The sequence below is a fragment of the Pyrus communis genome, chromosome 7, assembly GCF_963583255.1.
Source record: "Pyrus communis chromosome 7, drPyrComm1.1, whole genome shotgun sequence".
NCBI lineage: Eukaryota > Viridiplantae > Streptophyta > Magnoliopsida > Rosales > Rosaceae > Pyrus > Pyrus communis.
The window spans coordinates 3,126,910-3,145,832 of record NC_084809.1 but is presented as its reverse complement, the minus strand read 5'-3'; the positions used below and the strand labels follow the sequence as shown (position 1 = coordinate 3,145,832).

Genomic DNA, 18,923 nt, shown 5'->3' with positions numbered 1-18,923 from the left:
TCACATCATGATCAGATGGTTGGTTTGGCGATCCAATAAGATGGTGTCATGTCGTTTGTCACTTGTTACTTAAATTTTCGTTGGCAAACATATTGAGATAATATATACAATTACATATATAAACACGTCAATAATTGATAAAATATTGAACGGTCAGACATGTCACTTAATTAGAAGAATTGCTAAAATGTTTCACCTCCATATATAGCGAGCTATAGCTGACCCCTTCCCGCTATACTCAATTATTTACTAGAATATCCCATCTATATATATGTGTGTGTGTGTGTGTGTGTATTATTGAGTCACTCTCACTGTCATCACTAGCTCTCCCAAACACTCTCTCTTCCTCTCTCCCATGGTTGCCTTCTCCTCCTTATCATCACCATGTCCTCCTCCCATTTCTCCCTCCCAAGGTTACTTCCAATTCCCAATATTAATTACGTACTGCTTCCAGAATTAATTAATTAAATTATGTATAATTGCTTACGTGTGCATGGGTGTGCTGACATGCAACAGGTGGACCCGAGTTCTCCGGCGCCAGAACTCCCAGATCGACGACGCCGACAACAACAACAACTCCAACAACATTGAAGACATCATCAACGCCCCAATTATCAGCAACTCTGTCGAATGCTACGCCTGCACTCAGGTGGGGGTCCCGGCCTTCCATTCCACCAGCTGCGACGGCGCCCACCAGCCCCAGTGGGAGGCCTCCGCCGGCTCTTCCCTGATTCCCATCCAATCCCGCTCCGACCTTAAAAAAGGAATCTCCCGCCACCGCCCAGCCGGTCCCTTCGGCCCCGTCCTCGACCCCCGCAGTAAGCGCGTCCAGCGCTGGAACCGCGCGTTCCTCCTCGCACGTGGGATGGCGCTGGCCGTCGACCCGCTCTTCTTCTACGCCCTCTCTATCGGAAGAAGCGGAACCCCCTGCCTCTACATGGACGGAGGGCTGGCAGCAATTGTCACCGTGCTCCGCACGAGCGTGGACGCCGTGCACCTGTGCCACCTGTGGCTGCAGTTCCGGCTGGCGTACGTGTCGAGGGAGTCGCTGGTGGTCGGCTGCGGAAAGCTCGTGTGGGACCCACGTGCGATCTCCTACCACTACCTTCGATCTCTCAAAGGTTTCTGGTTCGACGCCTTCGTCATTCTCCCCGTTCCCCAGGTGAGTTCACAGGCTGGAGAAATTTTTCATTGAGATCGGAACACGAACGTGGTACATCAAGTATTTTTATATAAATGATGAAAAAATTTAATATTTAAGTTATTAATTTTTTAACATACATATTTTACCAATTGTATAATGATACGTGATGTACGATCATGTTCCGATTACATTGAAAAATCTCTCTCCCGGTTGGCCTTTGATAGTCTTCATTCATCTCTTTTGTTTAATTACAAAATTGCCCATGAATGCCTACCCCTGCCTCTGTCTCCACGTGAAAAAGCTTGACTAGGAACACGTGCTCTCATCTTATATCAAGGTTTTTCCCGCTTCAGATTCATATAATTATCCGAATTTTAAGAAACTAGCCTTTTTTTTTAAATCTTTCTAGTTAACGGTCAAAGTATTATATGATAACGGTATATTTCAGGAAGTAATGCTAAGGAGATTAATTTTTTAAATTAAATTTTATGAATTATATAATATGATTATTTGATGATTGAATTATTATTTAAGTATTAATGAATGTACTCATATTAGTAACACACTATATAATTTACAAATTTAATCTAAAAATGTAGTCTACTTAGCGTTCCTCGACATAAGCAATAAGTTATATAATAATTTAAGAATAATACTTGGCTACTCAAAGATGAGTATGAACTACTACTCAAAATTCTTAGTATTTTAATCACAGAGCTTTGTATTTATGATCAGAACCATTCATACTATAAATCACACTGTAAATATTATCTCTGCAAAAGTTAAATTAAAACTAAGGTCGTTTAGTCAATCTATTGTAGCAAATACACAGACGGTTCGTAATGCTTTTACCAATACCGTTCATTTGGTTTTAAACAGTTTGATGACTAAACGACCATATTTTTAATTTATTTTTTACAAATGAGATTTTTATAGAGTGATTTATAATATGAATGGTTTTGATTATAAACCCGAAGTTTTATAAATGGACAACAAACAATTTTGAGAAATTTTGAATATGAATTCTTACTCATCTTTGAGTAGCCAAGTATTGTTCATAATTTAATTGGAGGTGGGTTGTTTGCCCTCCCATTTTCATACTCTCCCCAGCTCTCCTGTTTGTGTGGTCACGGTTAAGTCACGTCAACATTTTATATTCCTATTATTTTTTTTATTATTTCTATAAAAAAATTAATACAAAATGTTAACGTAGCTTAACCGTGACTACACATCACAGGAAAACATGAAGAAAGTATGGAAATGAGAGGGCAGACAATCCAACTCCAATTTAATTAGCCCCTAATAAAATCTGTTTGTGAGAAACTACAACTTTTGGGACCAAATTGCAGATTTTTGGCTGAGAAAACAGTCTTCTGCCTCTTTTGTTTTTGCAGGCAGTATTTTGGCTGGTTCTTCCAAAATTGATCAAAGAAGAGAAGGTTAAGGTGATAATGACCATTCTCCTCTTAATTTTTTTGTTCCAATTCCTCCCAAAAGTCTACCACAGCATCTCCTTGATGAGAAGAATGCAAAAGGTCACAGGCTACGTATTTGGCACCATTTGGTGGGGTTTTGGCCTCAACCTCATTGCCTACTTCATAGCTTCTCACGTACGTAAGATCATCAAATTACACGCTTTAAAATTCAAAATCTGTATTAGGTATAGTTCTTGATGCTTAATTAAATTTTTTTTTTTTTTTTTTTTTTTTGTGGTTTTAGGTTGCCGGGGGATGCTGGTATGTGCTCGCGATTCAGCGCGTAGCTTCGTGCCTAAGGCAGCATTGTGACCAAAATGTCAAATGTAATCTCTCTCTGTCTTGCTCGGACGAAGTTTGCTACCAGTTTTTGTTACCGGCCGCCACGATTGGAAACCCTTGTGGAGGGAACACGACAACAAGCGTGATGAGAAAGCCACCACTGTGCTTGGATGTAAATGGCACGTTCAACTATGGAATCTATCAGTGGGCTCTTCCTGTCATATCTAGCAACTCCCTTGCTATTAAGATTCTCTATCCCATATTCTGGGGCTTGATGACTCTCGGGTACGTTGTTAAGCAAGTAATCTTCACGATTAACCAGTAAAAATGAGAATAATAGACAATTTATAAAATTAATTGTATGATCTATTGCAGCACATTTGGGAATGATCTTGAACCTACAAGTCACTGGTTAGAAGTGATTTTCAGCATATGCATTGTGCTTAGTGGCTTGCTGCTCTTCACTTTGTTGATTGGAAACATTCAGGTGACTTTTTCACATACATAAGAATGTACATTTTGCTTTCGGGTTTCGAGTTTTTTTTCTTTCTTTTTTCGGCCAAGTGGTCTGACTATGAGTAGACTTGAGCGTAGTCAAATTAGATAGGGCAGTGTGCCCTCGTAGTTTAAATTTGATTAGAATATCTGCTTGAATAAAAATGGAAACAATGGATCTGACCATGCGTACCTTACAATACTTGATGCAGGTATTTCTCCACGCTGTTATGGCAAAGAAAAGGAAGATGCAGTTGAGGTGCAGAGACATGGAATGGTGGATGAAGCGGAGGCAGTTGCCGTCTGGATTGAGACGAAGAGTACGCCATTACGAAAGGCATAGATGGGTGACAATGGGGGGAGAAGATGAGATGGATTTGATCAAAGACTTGCCGGAAGGGCTCCGAAGGGAGATTAAGCGCCATTTATGCTTAGACCTCATAAAAAAGGTTCCCCTGTTCCACAACTTGGATGATCTTATTCTTGACAACATGTGTGATAGGGTTAGGCCTCTGGTCTTCTCCAAAGATGAAAAGGTAACAAATTGATCATCTGCAAAGTGATTTAATTACTATATGATCACATGATTTACATCCCAATTAATTTAAACAGATAATTAGAGAAGGAGATCCTGTGCCGAAGATGCTATTTATCGTACGAGGGCGCATTAAGCGCACCCAAGGCCTAAGCAAAGGCATGGTGGGAACCAATGTGCTTGAACCGGGAGGGTTTTTTGGCGATGAGCTGCTCTCCTGGTGCCTACGCCGGCCATTCTTGGACCGCCTTCCAGCCTCATCTGCAACATTCACCTGCATTGAATCAACAGAAGCATTTGGCCTCAATGCAGTCGATCTGAGATACATGACGGATCACTTCCGCTACAAATTTGCCAACGAAAGGCTTAAGCGAACGGCGAGATACTACTCTTCAAATTGGAGAACATGGGCAGCGGTGAATATACAATTCGCTTGGCGCCGGTACAGGTTGAGGACTAATCGAGGTCCCGTGATTCCTGTGAATCCAAATGGAAGCTCTGAGAGGAAGCTGTTGCAGTATGCTGCAATGTTCTTGTCACTTAGGCCACATGATCACCTTGAGTAATAGCACTCTATTAGTGCTCAATAAAATCTTGTTTGTGTGGAAAATATAACTATTTGGACCACATCTTCAGATCATGTTATTAACACATCAATCAAAGAAATGGTCTGAAAATGTAGTTAAATGTAACATTAGTGTATGTAGAAACATTGTTCTATGATAATATCCTCTTCGTTACTGTTACTTTCAAGAGAAACAAGATATTCTAAACTATTTCAATGTATGAGGAGAGATTTTGAACTCGAGTGTAAGTAGGTAGACACACTATCATCGATAACTAACCTAACACACGGCAATATTAGCTCTGCAAATAAAGGGCATTGTCTAAATCACACATTAATCTCATCTAATTAAGTATTAAATCTTCATTAAGGCTAATTGGTATGGACAATCATATATGTAGTCGAATTATGTATAAAAGAATACCCACGATATTTCTACATGTTAAAAAAGCATCTCTATGTTTTATTTTTCTCTTTTAAAAAGATGACTAGTTAGTTGCTTTATCACGACAGTCAATCTTTTGGGGAGTCACAGAGGCATTTCAGCATTCTCTTGCCACATCTGTGATTCACTAACGTCAAGAATCGAATCTAGGATGTGCAGTGTGAAATACGGGCCTAAAATTCGTCCTCTACTACTAAGCTACCCCATGATGGTTGCGTTTCTATGTGAATTACTTCAATTCTTCACATCTTTACACATCCTCTTACATATGACATGACGAAAAAAATTTTAAATCTAACGCGAAGAAAATTTAAATGAGTCACATGAAGCACAGTACCCGTTGGGCTTCTTAGGCAGGAAGGAACCATCCACTTATCTACAATACTGGATCTTGTGATTACAACTAAAGCGACACCGCCATCGTCCTTTTTCTGCTCCGTTCAGGCCTCACTAGTGTCGCTTGATGTTTGTACGACGTGATGTCGTTTACCTTAGCGATAAGTAAACCATTGCATCTTGCATGTCGTTTACTAGACAATAGACGTTGTCATGTTGTCGGAGGCGAGTACAGAGAGTAACGTCACAGCTAACATATCGCATCACGTATGTTGTTTAGCTGTTTTGGGGGTCGAGGTAAAAAACGACACATGCAACTTCCCTCTTTCTTCTCCAGAAAACAACACAGTTTACTCATGATTTTATTTTCAATTTATAGTCAAATTATCCAAACAAAAAGAAAAGACTTTACAGTGAAATTGCTTATTTCTAATGAATTTTTTGGATGCTTTACTGCAGTAGTGGTAGAAAGCAATGACGACTATACATCCTGGTGCAGGTTCGGATTCTCATCATCCTTCTCCTTCATTGCGACAGTTTACTTTAGAGGTTCTTCTGAATTTGTTTACCACTTTTAATTATTTAATTTACCAGTATATTTTTCATCTTCCAGTTTGAAGTGTTTTATTTACTGCCGACCCATAATAGATGAGTTTCCCTAATAACTTAAGAGTTTATGGTATGCTTAATGTGACTTTTCTAGAAATATATTGATGAATGAATATATCTATATTGCGAGTCGATGCAAATTTGCAAGTTTTAGAACTATAACAATTGCTATAACTTCAGTAGGGAAAATCCATCCTTGATTCCAACTACACAACGAAGTATTTTCAAATGTACTAAGTTTGTGTACATTTGAAGATGCTTGGTCTTACATTTAAAGCTAGATTATTCTAATTGAAAATCTTTTAATTGCGGTCACATACAAAAATTTCTCTATTTCCCCTGAGACACAAGATTGTATTGGATCTCTATTGAACTGTATATCACAACTTATTTGAATAGTGATATAAGATTTGCATGTGTTCTCACAATTGTTTTTTTCCAGGGTTTTTTTCACGATCGGTCCTGTAATCTCTTATTAGGGTTGATTAGCTCAGCCAATCCCAACGGTCTTAATTAAAAAAGCTTCCTTCTGTCCCAAGGCAGAAAATTACCCTAAGTTCTCGCCCAATTTTGCTCCCTATTTTTTATTTGTTGCCACAACAATTTTGGTCCAAATTTGGGGTTGAGATTGTTGTGCTCTCCAAATTTGGCTTAGCTTCCCAACCCCAATCAGCTTTCTCTTTTCTTCTCTCTCTCTCAACCAACGAAAAATGGAGGTCACATTCGTCATGACCTCCCGGCCACCCTAACCTTCCACATATTTTTTTTCTTTTTCCAAAGCTCATTCTAGGGTTCTTCCCCAAACCTCTTCAATTTGGGGGTTTTTACGTTTTTTGCCCTAGAATTTGCTTCAACACATCAAGTTCCCTTCACCCAATTCATCATAAGCTTCATGTTCAGCTCTGCAGGTACATTTTCTTTCTCAGAAATGCTATATGCACGATATTTTTATATCACATTGCTGATAAGGGAGGTTGTCCCCATGACTGACATGTATTAGAGAAGTGATGAATAAATGTGACGCAAATAACGTGTGTGTGTTTAAGCATGAATGTAATTTTTCAAATATTTGTGATTGTTAATTTTGTTTAGTTGTTGTTGATGAATGGTGTTTTCTTGGGTTAGGTACCATAATATTCACAATTATATTTTCCAAAAGATGGGGTTGAAGTTTTCAAGGCAAGTGCCCGCTGGGAAGTTTGAAAGCTTAACCCTACAACACAAACTGATCAATTGTCTGAGTAAAAGCCTTTACATCCGTAACTTGGTGTCGAAGCAACGGAGGCGAATGCTTGTCGCTGGTTATGATCTCGACATGACTTACATAACGGATCGCATTTTGGCAATGTCATTCCCTTCAGAACGAATGCGGGCAATGTATCGTAATCCTCTTTGGCAGGTCAAGTCTGTGCTTGATATGAGACATCAAGATCATTACAAGGTACTGCAGCTCCTTGATCCAATTAGTTCCTTCTTAAATTATTTCTCTAACTTTGATTATATATACTTTTTTTTTTTGTTAATAGGGTGGTATTTTTTCAGATCTATAACCTTTGCATCGAAGAAAGTTATGACCCGTCTCATTTTCATGGTCGTGTGGAGAGGTTTCCTTTTGATGACAATCATGTTCCACATCTAGAAATGATCAAGCTCTTCTGTGAAAGTGTTGATTCATGGCTATCACAGGATCCGAAAAACATTGCCGTTATACACTGCATGGTAGGTAGGCATAAATAGCAAGCTAGCTGTACATATGTAATTTCTTAAGCAAACATTGCTGTTTGCTTAATTATCCGAACCCAAATATAAAACATTGATTAAGCTAAATTACACCATTGAGGATGTATTATAACGTTCGTGTCTTTTGATCGCTGCTATTTTGATGCAGGCAGGCAAAGGTCGAACGGGTTTAATGGTATGTGCTTACCTAGTCTACTGTGGGATGCCAGCAGAGGAAGCTCTTCTGTTGTATGCTCAAAGGCGGACCATCAATAATGAAGGAGTAAGTCATATTACGTCTAATACAAACGATTCCAAAAGAATGTTAGTATATCATAATCTGTATGAACAAAAAATTGAGCTTTTGTATTGCTTTCAATTTCCAATCTAAGTCATTTGAAGACTCTTCTAAGAAGGGCATAAAACAGCTTACACTAACAAACACGTTGTCATTGTTATCTGATCGAAACAGGTCTCAATACCAAGTCAACGCCGTTATGTAGGATACTGGTCGAACTGTCTCTCTTTTCCTCGCAGAGTTGAAGATGCACCGCCCGATGTGAACTTGCCTCAGCAATGTAGCAGAGAATTGAGGAGAATCCGATTTTATGACACGGTTAACATTGAGAAAATCTTTTTTGTGGTGTCGGAGTTGCAAGAGGTTTGCCTTTTTTGCACATTCTGATAATCTATAACACTGATCAATTACCATATCCTTATGTCAACTAATAAGAATTTCTTGAACCTTGTGTTAACAGATTTCCGGCCAGGTTTATCGTCCTTCACTCGAAGTTTCTAGGAGTTCCTGCAAACAAATCCAGAAAGGATGTCAGAGGACGAGTAGTCCACGATACTATCTCTCATTCATCGAAGGCGATGAGGAAGATAAGAAATCAGAATCGGATGAGCCTCATGTTGTAGTCCAAATGGATACAGAAAGCTCGGCACTTTACCAGAAGGCCTGTCTTGAATATTACTTCGATAAGCCTGTGCAGGTAACTGGAGATGTGCGAGTCATTTTCTATCAAAAAATGTATGGAAGTCGCCTCTTCTATGCTTGCTTCAACACGGCTTTCATCAGGAACAGCTTGCTACAGGTCTTGACCTACTTTCTCTTTCCAGCACTTTATCAACGGTCCACTGAAAATGCTTCTTTACGAAGCACTTATGGGCGCGATGAAAATTTTAGGCCTTGTTTGGGATTACTTCTAGAGAGGTCAAAAGCATTTCCAAACAACCAGAAAGGCATTTAGTGATGTATGGCAAATAAAGTTTAGGAGTGCTTACGGGTTACGGAAGCACATGTAGTACTTCCTGGGAAGTGCTATCAAATGTATTTTCAGGAAGTATTTGGATTTTTCTTAAAAATTTTGCTGAAAGTGATTATGGGTCAATTTTGCGTATTTGAGCATTAATGCTTCGAAGCGCTTTCACAACCCGTAAACACCTAACTTTTTCTGCTAAACATTGTTAGGGATATGATTATAGCGATTCTAACAGCACTTCCAAACAGGCTCTCCCACAATTAAAAATTTGATTCATGTTGATGTGTTGGTGTTTTGAATGGTTGCAGCTCACTGTTGGGGATTTGGATAAAGTTGGAAAAAAAGGGAGATCGGTATGCGGCCCTGCCTTCTGCTTAGAGCTACTATTTGGTCCTATCAATGCAAGACCCTCATTCATAACTCCATCGGATCATCATGAATTGCTGTAAAATCTTAACCTGGAATTGTTCAAGGAGATTAAACGGGCGGTTTATGACTCCTATTGATCAAATGAATTTCGCCTCTGTAATTTTGTCGACACAAACTGATCGACATGATAAACCCTGCAGTTTTGCAACTTTAACAGTATATGTATACAAAATCACGTTCCTCCTGCATCCTTGCCATCTAATTTTTCACCGGCGGAATGCAGTTGCGATTTGAAAGAGCGAGTTTTGTATCATAGTACGATCCAGAGCCTTTTGCAGATGTTGATGTATTATTTACCTTGAAATTTTGATGATTCATTGCGATTCCCTTGTAATATGTATCCCACCTCCCCGAAGACCTATATATAATGCACTTGCTGATTACGACCGTTAGAGAAGTATCGCTCGAGTCTTCACATCATCGAGTTTTTCCTCGAGGAATGCCCTGCGGTTTACATCCCAAGATGGATCCAAACCACGATTATAGTGGTGCACTACTTCGACCACCATGGCCTCCATGCACTCCAAATAGGTTTTACCAAATGGGCTGATGACCATGACCTCGAGCATGTTGAATGTTCGTAATGCAAATGGCAAACCCTATCTCGTATGCATTCCCTTGGAAGCCTTGGATCTTAACTTTGTTCAAGTGATCATGTGTGAATCCAGAAAGATCCCTTATCTCTCGTCGATTGTAACGAATCAGTTCGAACCTTGGTCCATGTACCTGCAACTGCGTCAAAGAGATCTCTTCAAGTCAAAATTTCAGGGGTGCCTTTAATATATTGGGGGTCTCACAGCGATCAAGTCCAATCGAGGTGTAAAATTGAGAGAATGCAGAACGCGCGTAAGATCAATGTCTATATGCATACGTGTTCCGAAGCAAAAGAAATCCAAGTCCAAGTCAGTTTCTAAATGTTGGTACGCTCTGGGGTACTACCCGCAAATGATATGAACATATAAAGGTTAAAGATTATGCAAATATTAGTTGTCATGCTTTTTGATGAAATTTTTTTTAAAGTTGAAAATATGCATGATTGTTTCCTGTTACGGAACCGGATCTTCTCCGGACCCAATAAAATTGAGTCTGCTGAGCAAGGGATCCGGATCGGTAAAATTTGATCCAGCGGCTACAAACATGGGTCCTCTAAAAGTTATAATAATTGTAGCCGTTGGATTAAATTTCAACGGATCGAATCCTTTGCTCAACAGGCTTAGTATATTTAGTTCCGTAGGGATCCACTTCCTTCTATTACTGAGATAAAACACCATTTTTATTATTTATTTATTATTAAAAGGATCTACTTCTTTTTTTGTCGGAATTAAAGAAACCTACTTAATATTTTATCTACTTTATATGTACATTAAGAGAACTCTCATTCTCGGTTAGTAGTATGATATTTCAGTTTTGTGCTTTTAACCATAAATAAGTTGAATAATAAAGAACCACTACAAGGTGGCTCAATGGTTGATGATGAATTTTAGATCCATATTTCACGCAGCACGTCCTGGTTCGATTTATGGGGCTAGTGAATCGTACAATGATGGTAAAAAATAAGCTGAAATGACTGTGTGAGTCTTCTCGGCTTTTTAAAAAAATAGACTACTGAAGGGACATATTTAGGATTTAAAGCTTGGGTGGACTGAACTTTCAAGACAACTATCAATATCAATATCAAAGTATAAAAATTTACTTCCTTGCTAAGAGAAAACTATGAAAACCGAGAACTTGTGATTTACTTAATGATTTTTATCTTCCATTATTTCAAATTAAGTTTATTCCTTAACTTTAACATAAGGTTTGTGTTGAGAAAATTTGAATGTTGTGAAATGTAGAAAAATAAAACGCTGAAGTCTAACACAAGTGTTATTCCTATTTCAGAAAACTTTAACAAAAAGCTTCCAGTATTGTTCATTTCAACGAAAAATTACATTTTTACACTAAAAATTCAATTATGGTACTATTCACTTTATCATTTATTTTGTCCTTATCGTTAAAAACTCAAAGTTTTCAAGCTATTTTCATTAATTTTCCTATTTTATATACCGTATCTATATCAGATCTTATCTTTAATAGATATGGGATCCACACGTTTGTGGTTGTACCTCTATTAGAAATGTGGTACAAATATAGTATGAAAAAAAATAAGATAAGTGTAACATTACTCGAATTCTAGTGTTTTGGGGTAAGAGATGTAAGAGAAGTGGACTTAAGAGGTGGAGAGAGTGCTGCTTAGTACTACGATTTAGAAGTATTTCTCGTCACTTATAAACGAGAGGTCTTAGGTTCGATTCGCCAAAGGCGAATTTGAACCATATTAGTATGGTTGGTCCATTGTGAAGCTTGACGCACTTCTTCATTTTCATTAGTGTACATAATATCGTTTGTTAAAAAAAATAAAATTAAAGAGAGTCAAGGGGCTGAAAAGAGAGAACAAAAGCTGATGGGGATGCGTTGAGTAGTAATAATAATGTTTTGGTCTAATTGGGTTGGGCTACAATGAATAATACCCTTAACAAGATGTCATTGGTCTGATATTTCTGTTGGGCTATAGCCCACCTCAGCCAAGCCTCCACCCATCCCAGTATTTACCACAAACTCTTTCTTCCAGAACCATTTTACTTGTTCAATTCATTCGATTCGACAATTGAAAAAATTAAAAAGAGTGTATGATAACTGATAAGTAAAAATATGTGTGAATAGTACTATCTATATGCGACTATGCTAATGATCGTTAATCATCATTAATAGTAATTATAGTACTAATGCAATTCCTATCGAATATAAGTTAGAAAGTTGGATTCAATAATCTGAATCCAAACTCCTAATCTTCTCATAAATGGATTTTGATTTGAATCAGGCCGATACCGTGCTAAAGAGAAAAAAAAAAAAAAAGAAAAAAAAAAAAAAAACCGTCAGGATCGGATCGGACCGGACACCGGAGTGAACCGGGACCCGTTTGGGGAGCCATTCCTACTTCTCCCCCAAGTTCTTCTCTACCAAGTCCACATATATTGTTCTACTGGGTCTCGCACACCATCAAGGAAACCTCTGCGTCGTTGTTTTTGCTCTCTCTCTACAATGGCGACTGTTCCCATCAATTTCTCTCACTAAAACACCCACCTTCCACCATCCACCATTACAATCAACCCAAAATCCAACTACCCATCTGTTTGTTTCCCGGGAAAATCCCATTACTGAGAGCCCAGATTCCATCTATGGCGACCCCGAAACTCCAGCGGTCCTGGGAGGAGTTGGAGGACATAGTCCTCCGCAAAATCTTTCTCGTATCGCTGACCGGTTCATCGGACTCCGATTCCCGAGTCGTTTACTTGGAGATGACTGCGGCAGAGATTCTCAGCGAGGGGAAAGAGTTAAGGCTCAATTGCGACCTCATGGAATCGATTCTAATCGATCGGCTATCCGGCAGCTTCCCCGCTGCTGAACCGCCGTTCCAGTACCTGATCGGGTGCTACAAACGCGCCTACGACGAGGGTAAGAAAATTGCTTCCATGAAAGATAGGAACCTGAAGTCGGAATTGGAATCCGTGGTTAGGCAAGCGAAAAAGCTTTCGGTTTCGTATTGTAGGATTCATTTGGGGAATCCCGAATCGTTCCCCAACCCGAATTTCGATTCGAACAAGTCGAATGCCTCGCCTTTATTGCCATTGATTTTCTCAGAAGGTGGCGGTTCAGCTGATGGGTTTGGAGGAAGTGGGAGTAGTGGGGGAATTCAGTGCCCACCTGGGTTTTTGGAGGAGTTCTTCACTGACTCCGATTTCGATAGCTTGGACCCAATTTTGAAGGGGTTGTATGAGGAGCTTAGAGAGATTGTGCTTAAGGTTTCGGCCCTCGGAAACTTCCAGCAGCCTCTGAGGGCTCTGTATTTTTTGGTTAAGTTGCCGGTTGGTGCAAGGTCACTTGTGAATCACCCGTGGTGGATTCCAAAAGGGGTGTACTTGAATGGACGTGTGATTGAGAGGACTAGCATTTTGGGCCCTTTTTTTCATGTCAGTGCTCTGCCTGATCATCCTATTTTCAAGAGCCAGCCTGATGTTGGGTGAGTGAACTATTTTGTGTTTCTTGTTTGCTTGTTTGCCAATGATGCTTGTACTTTTCAGTTTGCGATTATTTGCATTTGTTAGTGACACGTTCTTGTTGTTATGTTGTTTCCTTTGGTCTGTGGTACTGGTATAGAATAAAATCTTGTATGTTGTGTTGTTTTCAGTTTCTAGACTGTAGAAGACTAAAGCTAAGTACAGTTAACTGAAACTTGTGTATCTGTTTGGCTTGGTGAAACCTAACTTTCTTCTTTTGAAGAGAAAAACAAAAATTATAGGTTTCAATTCAATTCGCTTGATTACCATATCCCCTTATCAAATTCGGAAACTTATAAATCTTGAGTTGACTAAAAGAAACTGAACCATGCATGAAACTGGTAGATAAATGTGCATATAGTTTTAACGGCCATTGCATTCTGTGCTCTCTTTCTATTCGGGTTAGTAGTCAACTTTCTTTTCTCTTTAATGTTTAGAAGGAAAAAGGGGCTTCTTATTAATGCATTGTTTCTCTCTTGAACGATAACACCAGGCAGCAGTGCTTTTCAGAAGCTTCAACTCGTAGACCAGCTGATCTGCTATCTTCATTTGCCACGATTAAGACAGTCATGAATAACTTATATGATGGCCTTACTGAAGTTCTTCTCTTACTACTGAAAAATGCTGACACCCGTGAGAATGTTCTCGAGTATCTTGCAGAGGTGATCAACAAAAACTCATCAAGGGCTCAGATTCAGGTATTGTCTTTGATCGTTTGAGATGCAAACAATGATGTTATTTTGTGAAAGATTGTAATCTTGGCCAGTAAAACTGCCAGATACAATTATTTAGTTTGATCTTCACGTAAGCCTTTTTCTTTTGATAATTCGTGTCAACTTTGGTAAGGAATGTTTGGATTCTTAAGTTATGAATATCCAGTAATTTGTTACTATGGTCACAGGTAGATCCTCTTTCATGTGCAAGTTCAGGCATGTTTGTCAATCTCAGTGCTGTCATGCTTCGGCTTTGTGATCCATTTTTAGATGCAAATTTAACAAAAAGGGACAAAATTGATCCAAAATATGTATTCTACAGTAACCGTTTGGAGTTAAGGTGAGGATTTTTTTTTTTGCCAGTGGACATAAATTTCCTTCTTGAGTTCCGCACACTAACCATTGTTTCTTGACCTACATTAGAGGTTTGACTGCTTTACATGCATCGTCTGAAGAAGTTACTGAATGGATTAATAAAGCTAGTATGGGGAATACTGATGGTGAAACTCGCCTTTTACAATCTCAAGAAGCCACCAGTTCCGCAAATAGTGTCAACGTGAAGCCAAATAGTGAAAAAGCTAAATATTCATTTATTTGCGAATGCTTCTTCATGACTGCAAGGGTGCTCAATCTGGGATTGTTGAAAGCATTTTCTGACTTTAAACATTTAGTACAGGTAACTGGGGTGTCCCTTATTGGAAGACGTGAAATACCACATGGTGATAAGCAACTGCTTATTGTGTGTTGTTTCATGATTTAAGAGATTCATATACTTCATGAACTGTATATTGTTATATGTAATTGATGGCTGGAACATTTATATTGAAAAATACTCAATCCAGGACATTTCAAGGTCTGAAGATACTCTCGCCACACTTAAAGCCATGCAAGGCCAGACTTCTTCTCCACAATTAGAGACAGATATAGCTCGCCTTGAGAAGGAAATAGAGTCGTATTCGCAGGAAAAGCTTTCTTATGAAGCTCAGATATTAAGGGTATGTCCAAACTCCTTGTGTGTGCGCATTTGTGTGGTCATTTGCATTTTGTGGGGTCATACATATTTTTAAATAGTTCTTATGAGGTTGGTATCCTAGACTATTAGGTTTGAGCTTGTCTCGATTTTTGTATGGGTGTTGAGGGGTGTACTAAGTTGCTAGTCATATTGAAGTGGAATGATGTGTTGGGTGGCCATTCTAGTCTGTGGCATCTGCATCGTTTTTGTTGGAAGTCTGTCTATCCATTCTAAGGTTATGATGTTTTTAAGTTTTTAGCCACTCTTCCTTCAATGAAGGATGAAAAAAAAATGCTTCATTTAGAAAATCTAACATACGTGTTTGTAATCTGATGTGTATGCTGGTTGGAACTGTTTACCGTTTCGTAGCCCTAATTTTCAATGCTTTCTGTTGCTGCTCTTCACTGGTTCACTTCTTTTCTTATAGTTGCTTTCGCTGGGGTTCTTGTTTCGAGCCACTCCTTGTCCTTATATTTGTTTTTTTTCCTCCCTTTCAGGATCCGACAGTTATACAGAGTGCTCTTACTTTCTATCGTTTGATGGTGGTGTGGCTAGTTCGCTTGGTTGGTGGGTTTAAAATGCCCCTGCCATCAACTAGCCCAATGGAGTTTGCTTCTATGCCGGAGCATTTTGTGGAAGATGCCATGGAGTTGCTTATATTTGCTTCCCGGATTCCAAAAGCCTTGGATGGGGTTTTGTTGGTAGAATTTTTATTGAAGACATTTATCATAAATTTTTCTCTTCATACCTCCTGTTGTCTTATCTTCATGTATTATTAATTTATTTTATATTTTTGCTTTGCAGGATGATTTTATGAACTTCATTATAATGTTTATGGCCAGCCCAGAATATATCAGGAACCCTTACCTAAGAGCAAAGATGGTTGAAGTCCTAAACTGCTGGATGCCCCGTGGAAGGTGGTTTAACGTCTCCATTTTATCTCACATCCTTTGATTTGATGATGAAAATTGGGCACTTATAGAAATTTGCATTGCGTCTACAGTGGATCATCTATTACAGCGACCCTATTTGAAGGGCACCAACTATCTCTTGAGTATCTGGTGAGGAATCTCTTGAAGCTATATGTCGACATCGAGTTCACTGGTTCTCACACACAGGTGTGTGCTCTTATGTTCATGTGTGCTCGATATTGAAGGAGGTTCATATAAATACATTTTGTTTTGCATTCTCAATTATCTTCTTGTTCATTGGTGTGTTTGTTTTTCCAATTGTGCAGTTCTATGACAAGTTTAATATTCGCCACAATATTGCTGAACTTCTTGAATATCTGTGGCATGTCCCTAGTCATCGAAATGCTTGGAAACAGGTAGAGTACTTTAATGGGAAGACATATTTGAAATTTCTGTCATTATTCTAAGCTCTCTAAATTCTGCTCTCTGGTTTTTATGGCATGTGCCCTTAACTGCAATAACTTATATATTGTTCCAGATTGCTAAGGAAGAGGAGAAGGGTGTTTACTTGAATTTCTTAAACTTCTTGATCAATGATAGCATCTATCTTCTGGATGAAAGTCTTAACAAAATTCTTGAACACAAAGAACTGGAAGCTGAGATGTCAAACACTGCAGAGTGGGAGCGGAGACCTGCTCAAGAAAGGCAGGAGCGAACACGCCTCTTCCAGTCTCAAGAAAATGTCCGTTTCATCTTCTCTCCACTAAAATAAAAACCATGATAGTTTTCTTCTGGAAATAAGTGTACCTAACCAAATGAATACATGCCTTTACAGATTATCCGAATAGATATGAAGTTAGCAAATGAAGACGTTAGTATGATGGCATTTACTACAGAACAAATTACAGCACCTTTCCTACTTCCTGAGATGGTATAAACATCTCTTCCAATCTCTCTCTCTTGCACGCATTCCTAAAGATGCATGCTTATTGCTCTGAAATGAAAATTTGGTTGCTAAATCAATAAGCAGTTTCCTCAAGGTTTATCTTATTATTCTTTCAAATGTGAATTTCTTCCCAGGTTGAAAGGGTGGCCAGCATGCTCAATTACTTTTTGTTGCAATTAGTAGGCCCTCAAAGAAAATCTCTTAGCTTGAAAGACCCTGAGAAGTATGAATTCCGGCCAAAGCAATTGCTTAAGCAGGTTGGCATAAGATTTTCGAACTTATGTGCTTTTTGCTTGGCGGAAGGCATGCAGCTAAAATTATATATGTATATATATGGTTATTTCGTATGACTGAATCAAAATCTGCCTGTTAGTAAAGAACACTCAGTTGAACTTGGCTCATAGGCTTAGCTGACCCTGACCATTTTCATTTGATCTAAATGCAAGGCCATAAAGAACCCATTAATATTGTCCATTTGGTCAAACAAAGGGCCTGCTTCATTACTATTGACTTCAATTGGAACGGAGCCTAAAGTTTTGATGACAGTTATGAGTGTTGTGAAATTTCTAAGATTGTGCTAGCATTTCTAGCCTATGCAATCATGCACATCTTTTAGTGTCTGATTGTTGTTGGCAGAGACCTTTGCATTTGTTTGATTGAAGAACACCGAGCCTGACTAGCTTTTTTTATTTTGTTTGAAGATTGTATACATATATGTTCATTTGGCAAAGGGTGATTCAGAAAATATATTTCCAGCTGCCATCTCAAAGGATGGTCGGTCGTACAATGAGCAGGTAATTCAGATGAGTCGGCTTTAACTTCCATCATTATGTTTGGCTGGGATGTTGCCTGACACAATTGTACATCGCTCCAGTTATTTAGTGCTGCAGCAGATGTCCTAAGGCGGAAAATTGGTGAAGATGAGAGGATCATACAAGAGTTTATCGAGCTAGGTGCGAAAGCCAAGGTTGCTGCTTCAGAGGCCATGGACATTGAAGCTATTCTTGGGGACATACCAGATGAATTCCTCGATCCAATTCAGGTACATTTTTGTGTTTGTGGTTAAGAAGATATGTTGGAGCCGGCTTTTTTATTTACATGTATTTTCTTTCTTGCAGTACACTTTAATGAAGGATCCAGTCATCTTACCTTCTTCAAGAATCACGGTAGACCGACCGGTCATTCAAAGGCATCTTCTTAGTGATAGTGTAAGTCATCAGTCCTTATGTGAGAATATATTCCGCAATCTTATGAAATGTATCTCCTATCGTGCTAATTTATCGTTTGCGTGTGATTTGCAGTCTGATCCGTTCAACCGATCCCATCTTACTGCGGACATGCTGATACCAGACAACGAGTTAAAGGCAAGGATACAAGAGTTCATTAGGTCCCAAGAATCGAAGAAGCGCGGGGAAGACTTGAGCACGCAGAGCTCCAAGGCAACGATACAAACTACAACTAGTGAAATGCTAATTGATTAGGACGTTGTTAATAGGACGATTAAGATTTGTATCCTTCGGAAAGTAACAGCGGAGAAATTCTTCAGAAAGGTTATTGCAACTATAAATCTTTTAGCTCTTGAAGGGTGAGGTTTGTAAAGTGCTTCATTTTCATAAATTGTTAGACATATAAAATCAGTTGGAATAAATTCAATGGTCTTAAATATGTTTGTGACAACTGAAAACCTTAGCTTAATTTTTTACTGTTGTGATTGCTGTGGCGAAACGGCCGGCCATCGGTGGGAAGTAGAGACGGCCTTCCCTGTAGGTCATGTAACTCGCATTAGGAGTATATGCACGGTGGTGGCACTAAGATTTGTTTTCCTTGAGAGAAGGGAGCTCAATCACAAGCAGCCGCCAACGAAACCTAAAGGCTTAGATTTAAGAATGATGAAGACCATGATTGTGAACTTAGATGATCTCACAGGTTGTTCAATTTTCTTTAA

The 18,923-nt window shown here is 38.9% G+C and overlaps 3 protein-coding genes across 3 annotated transcripts; all 3 read left to right on the top strand.

Annotated features, from left to right (window-relative positions):
- The first annotated feature begins 313 nt into the window (after positions 1-313).
- LOC137740912 (cyclic nucleotide-gated ion channel 2-like) lies at positions 314-4,681 on the top strand. Its single transcript, XM_068480717.1, has 7 exons — positions 314-413; positions 517-1,162; positions 2,539-2,754; positions 2,864-3,186; positions 3,277-3,388; positions 3,609-3,932; positions 4,009-4,681. The coding sequence occupies exons 1-7, from the start codon at positions 385-387 to the stop codon at positions 4,495-4,497; spliced, it is 2,139 nt and encodes a 712-aa protein (XP_068336818.1). The 5' UTR covers positions 314-384; the 3' UTR covers positions 4,498-4,681.
- Positions 4,682-6,597: 1,916 nt separating this feature from the next.
- On the top strand, positions 6,598-9,680 carry LOC137738662 (phosphatidylinositol 3,4,5-trisphosphate 3-phosphatase and protein-tyrosine-phosphatase PTEN1). Its single transcript, XM_068478136.1, has 7 exons — positions 6,598-6,794; positions 7,012-7,327; positions 7,429-7,605; positions 7,775-7,888; positions 8,078-8,266; positions 8,364-8,702; positions 9,179-9,680. The coding sequence occupies exons 2-7, from the start codon at positions 7,046-7,048 to the stop codon at positions 9,317-9,319; spliced, it is 1,242 nt and encodes a 413-aa protein (XP_068334237.1). The 5' UTR covers positions 6,598-6,794; positions 7,012-7,045; the 3' UTR covers positions 9,320-9,680.
- Positions 9,681-12,198: 2,518 nt separating this feature from the next.
- LOC137739887 (probable ubiquitin conjugation factor E4) lies at positions 12,199-18,643 on the top strand. The gene is made up of 16 exons (XM_068479621.1): positions 12,199-13,359; positions 13,890-14,094; positions 14,298-14,449; positions 14,533-14,785; positions 14,952-15,104; positions 15,619-15,822; positions 15,926-16,038; positions 16,125-16,239; positions 16,359-16,448; positions 16,571-16,774; positions 16,868-16,963; positions 17,113-17,235; positions 17,680-17,772; positions 17,853-18,020; positions 18,097-18,186; positions 18,280-18,643. The coding sequence occupies exons 1-16, from the start codon at positions 12,518-12,520 to the stop codon at positions 18,457-18,459; spliced, it is 3,081 nt and encodes a 1,026-aa protein (XP_068335722.1). The 5' UTR covers positions 12,199-12,517; the 3' UTR covers positions 18,460-18,643.
- Positions 18,644-18,923: the final 280 nt, after the last annotated feature.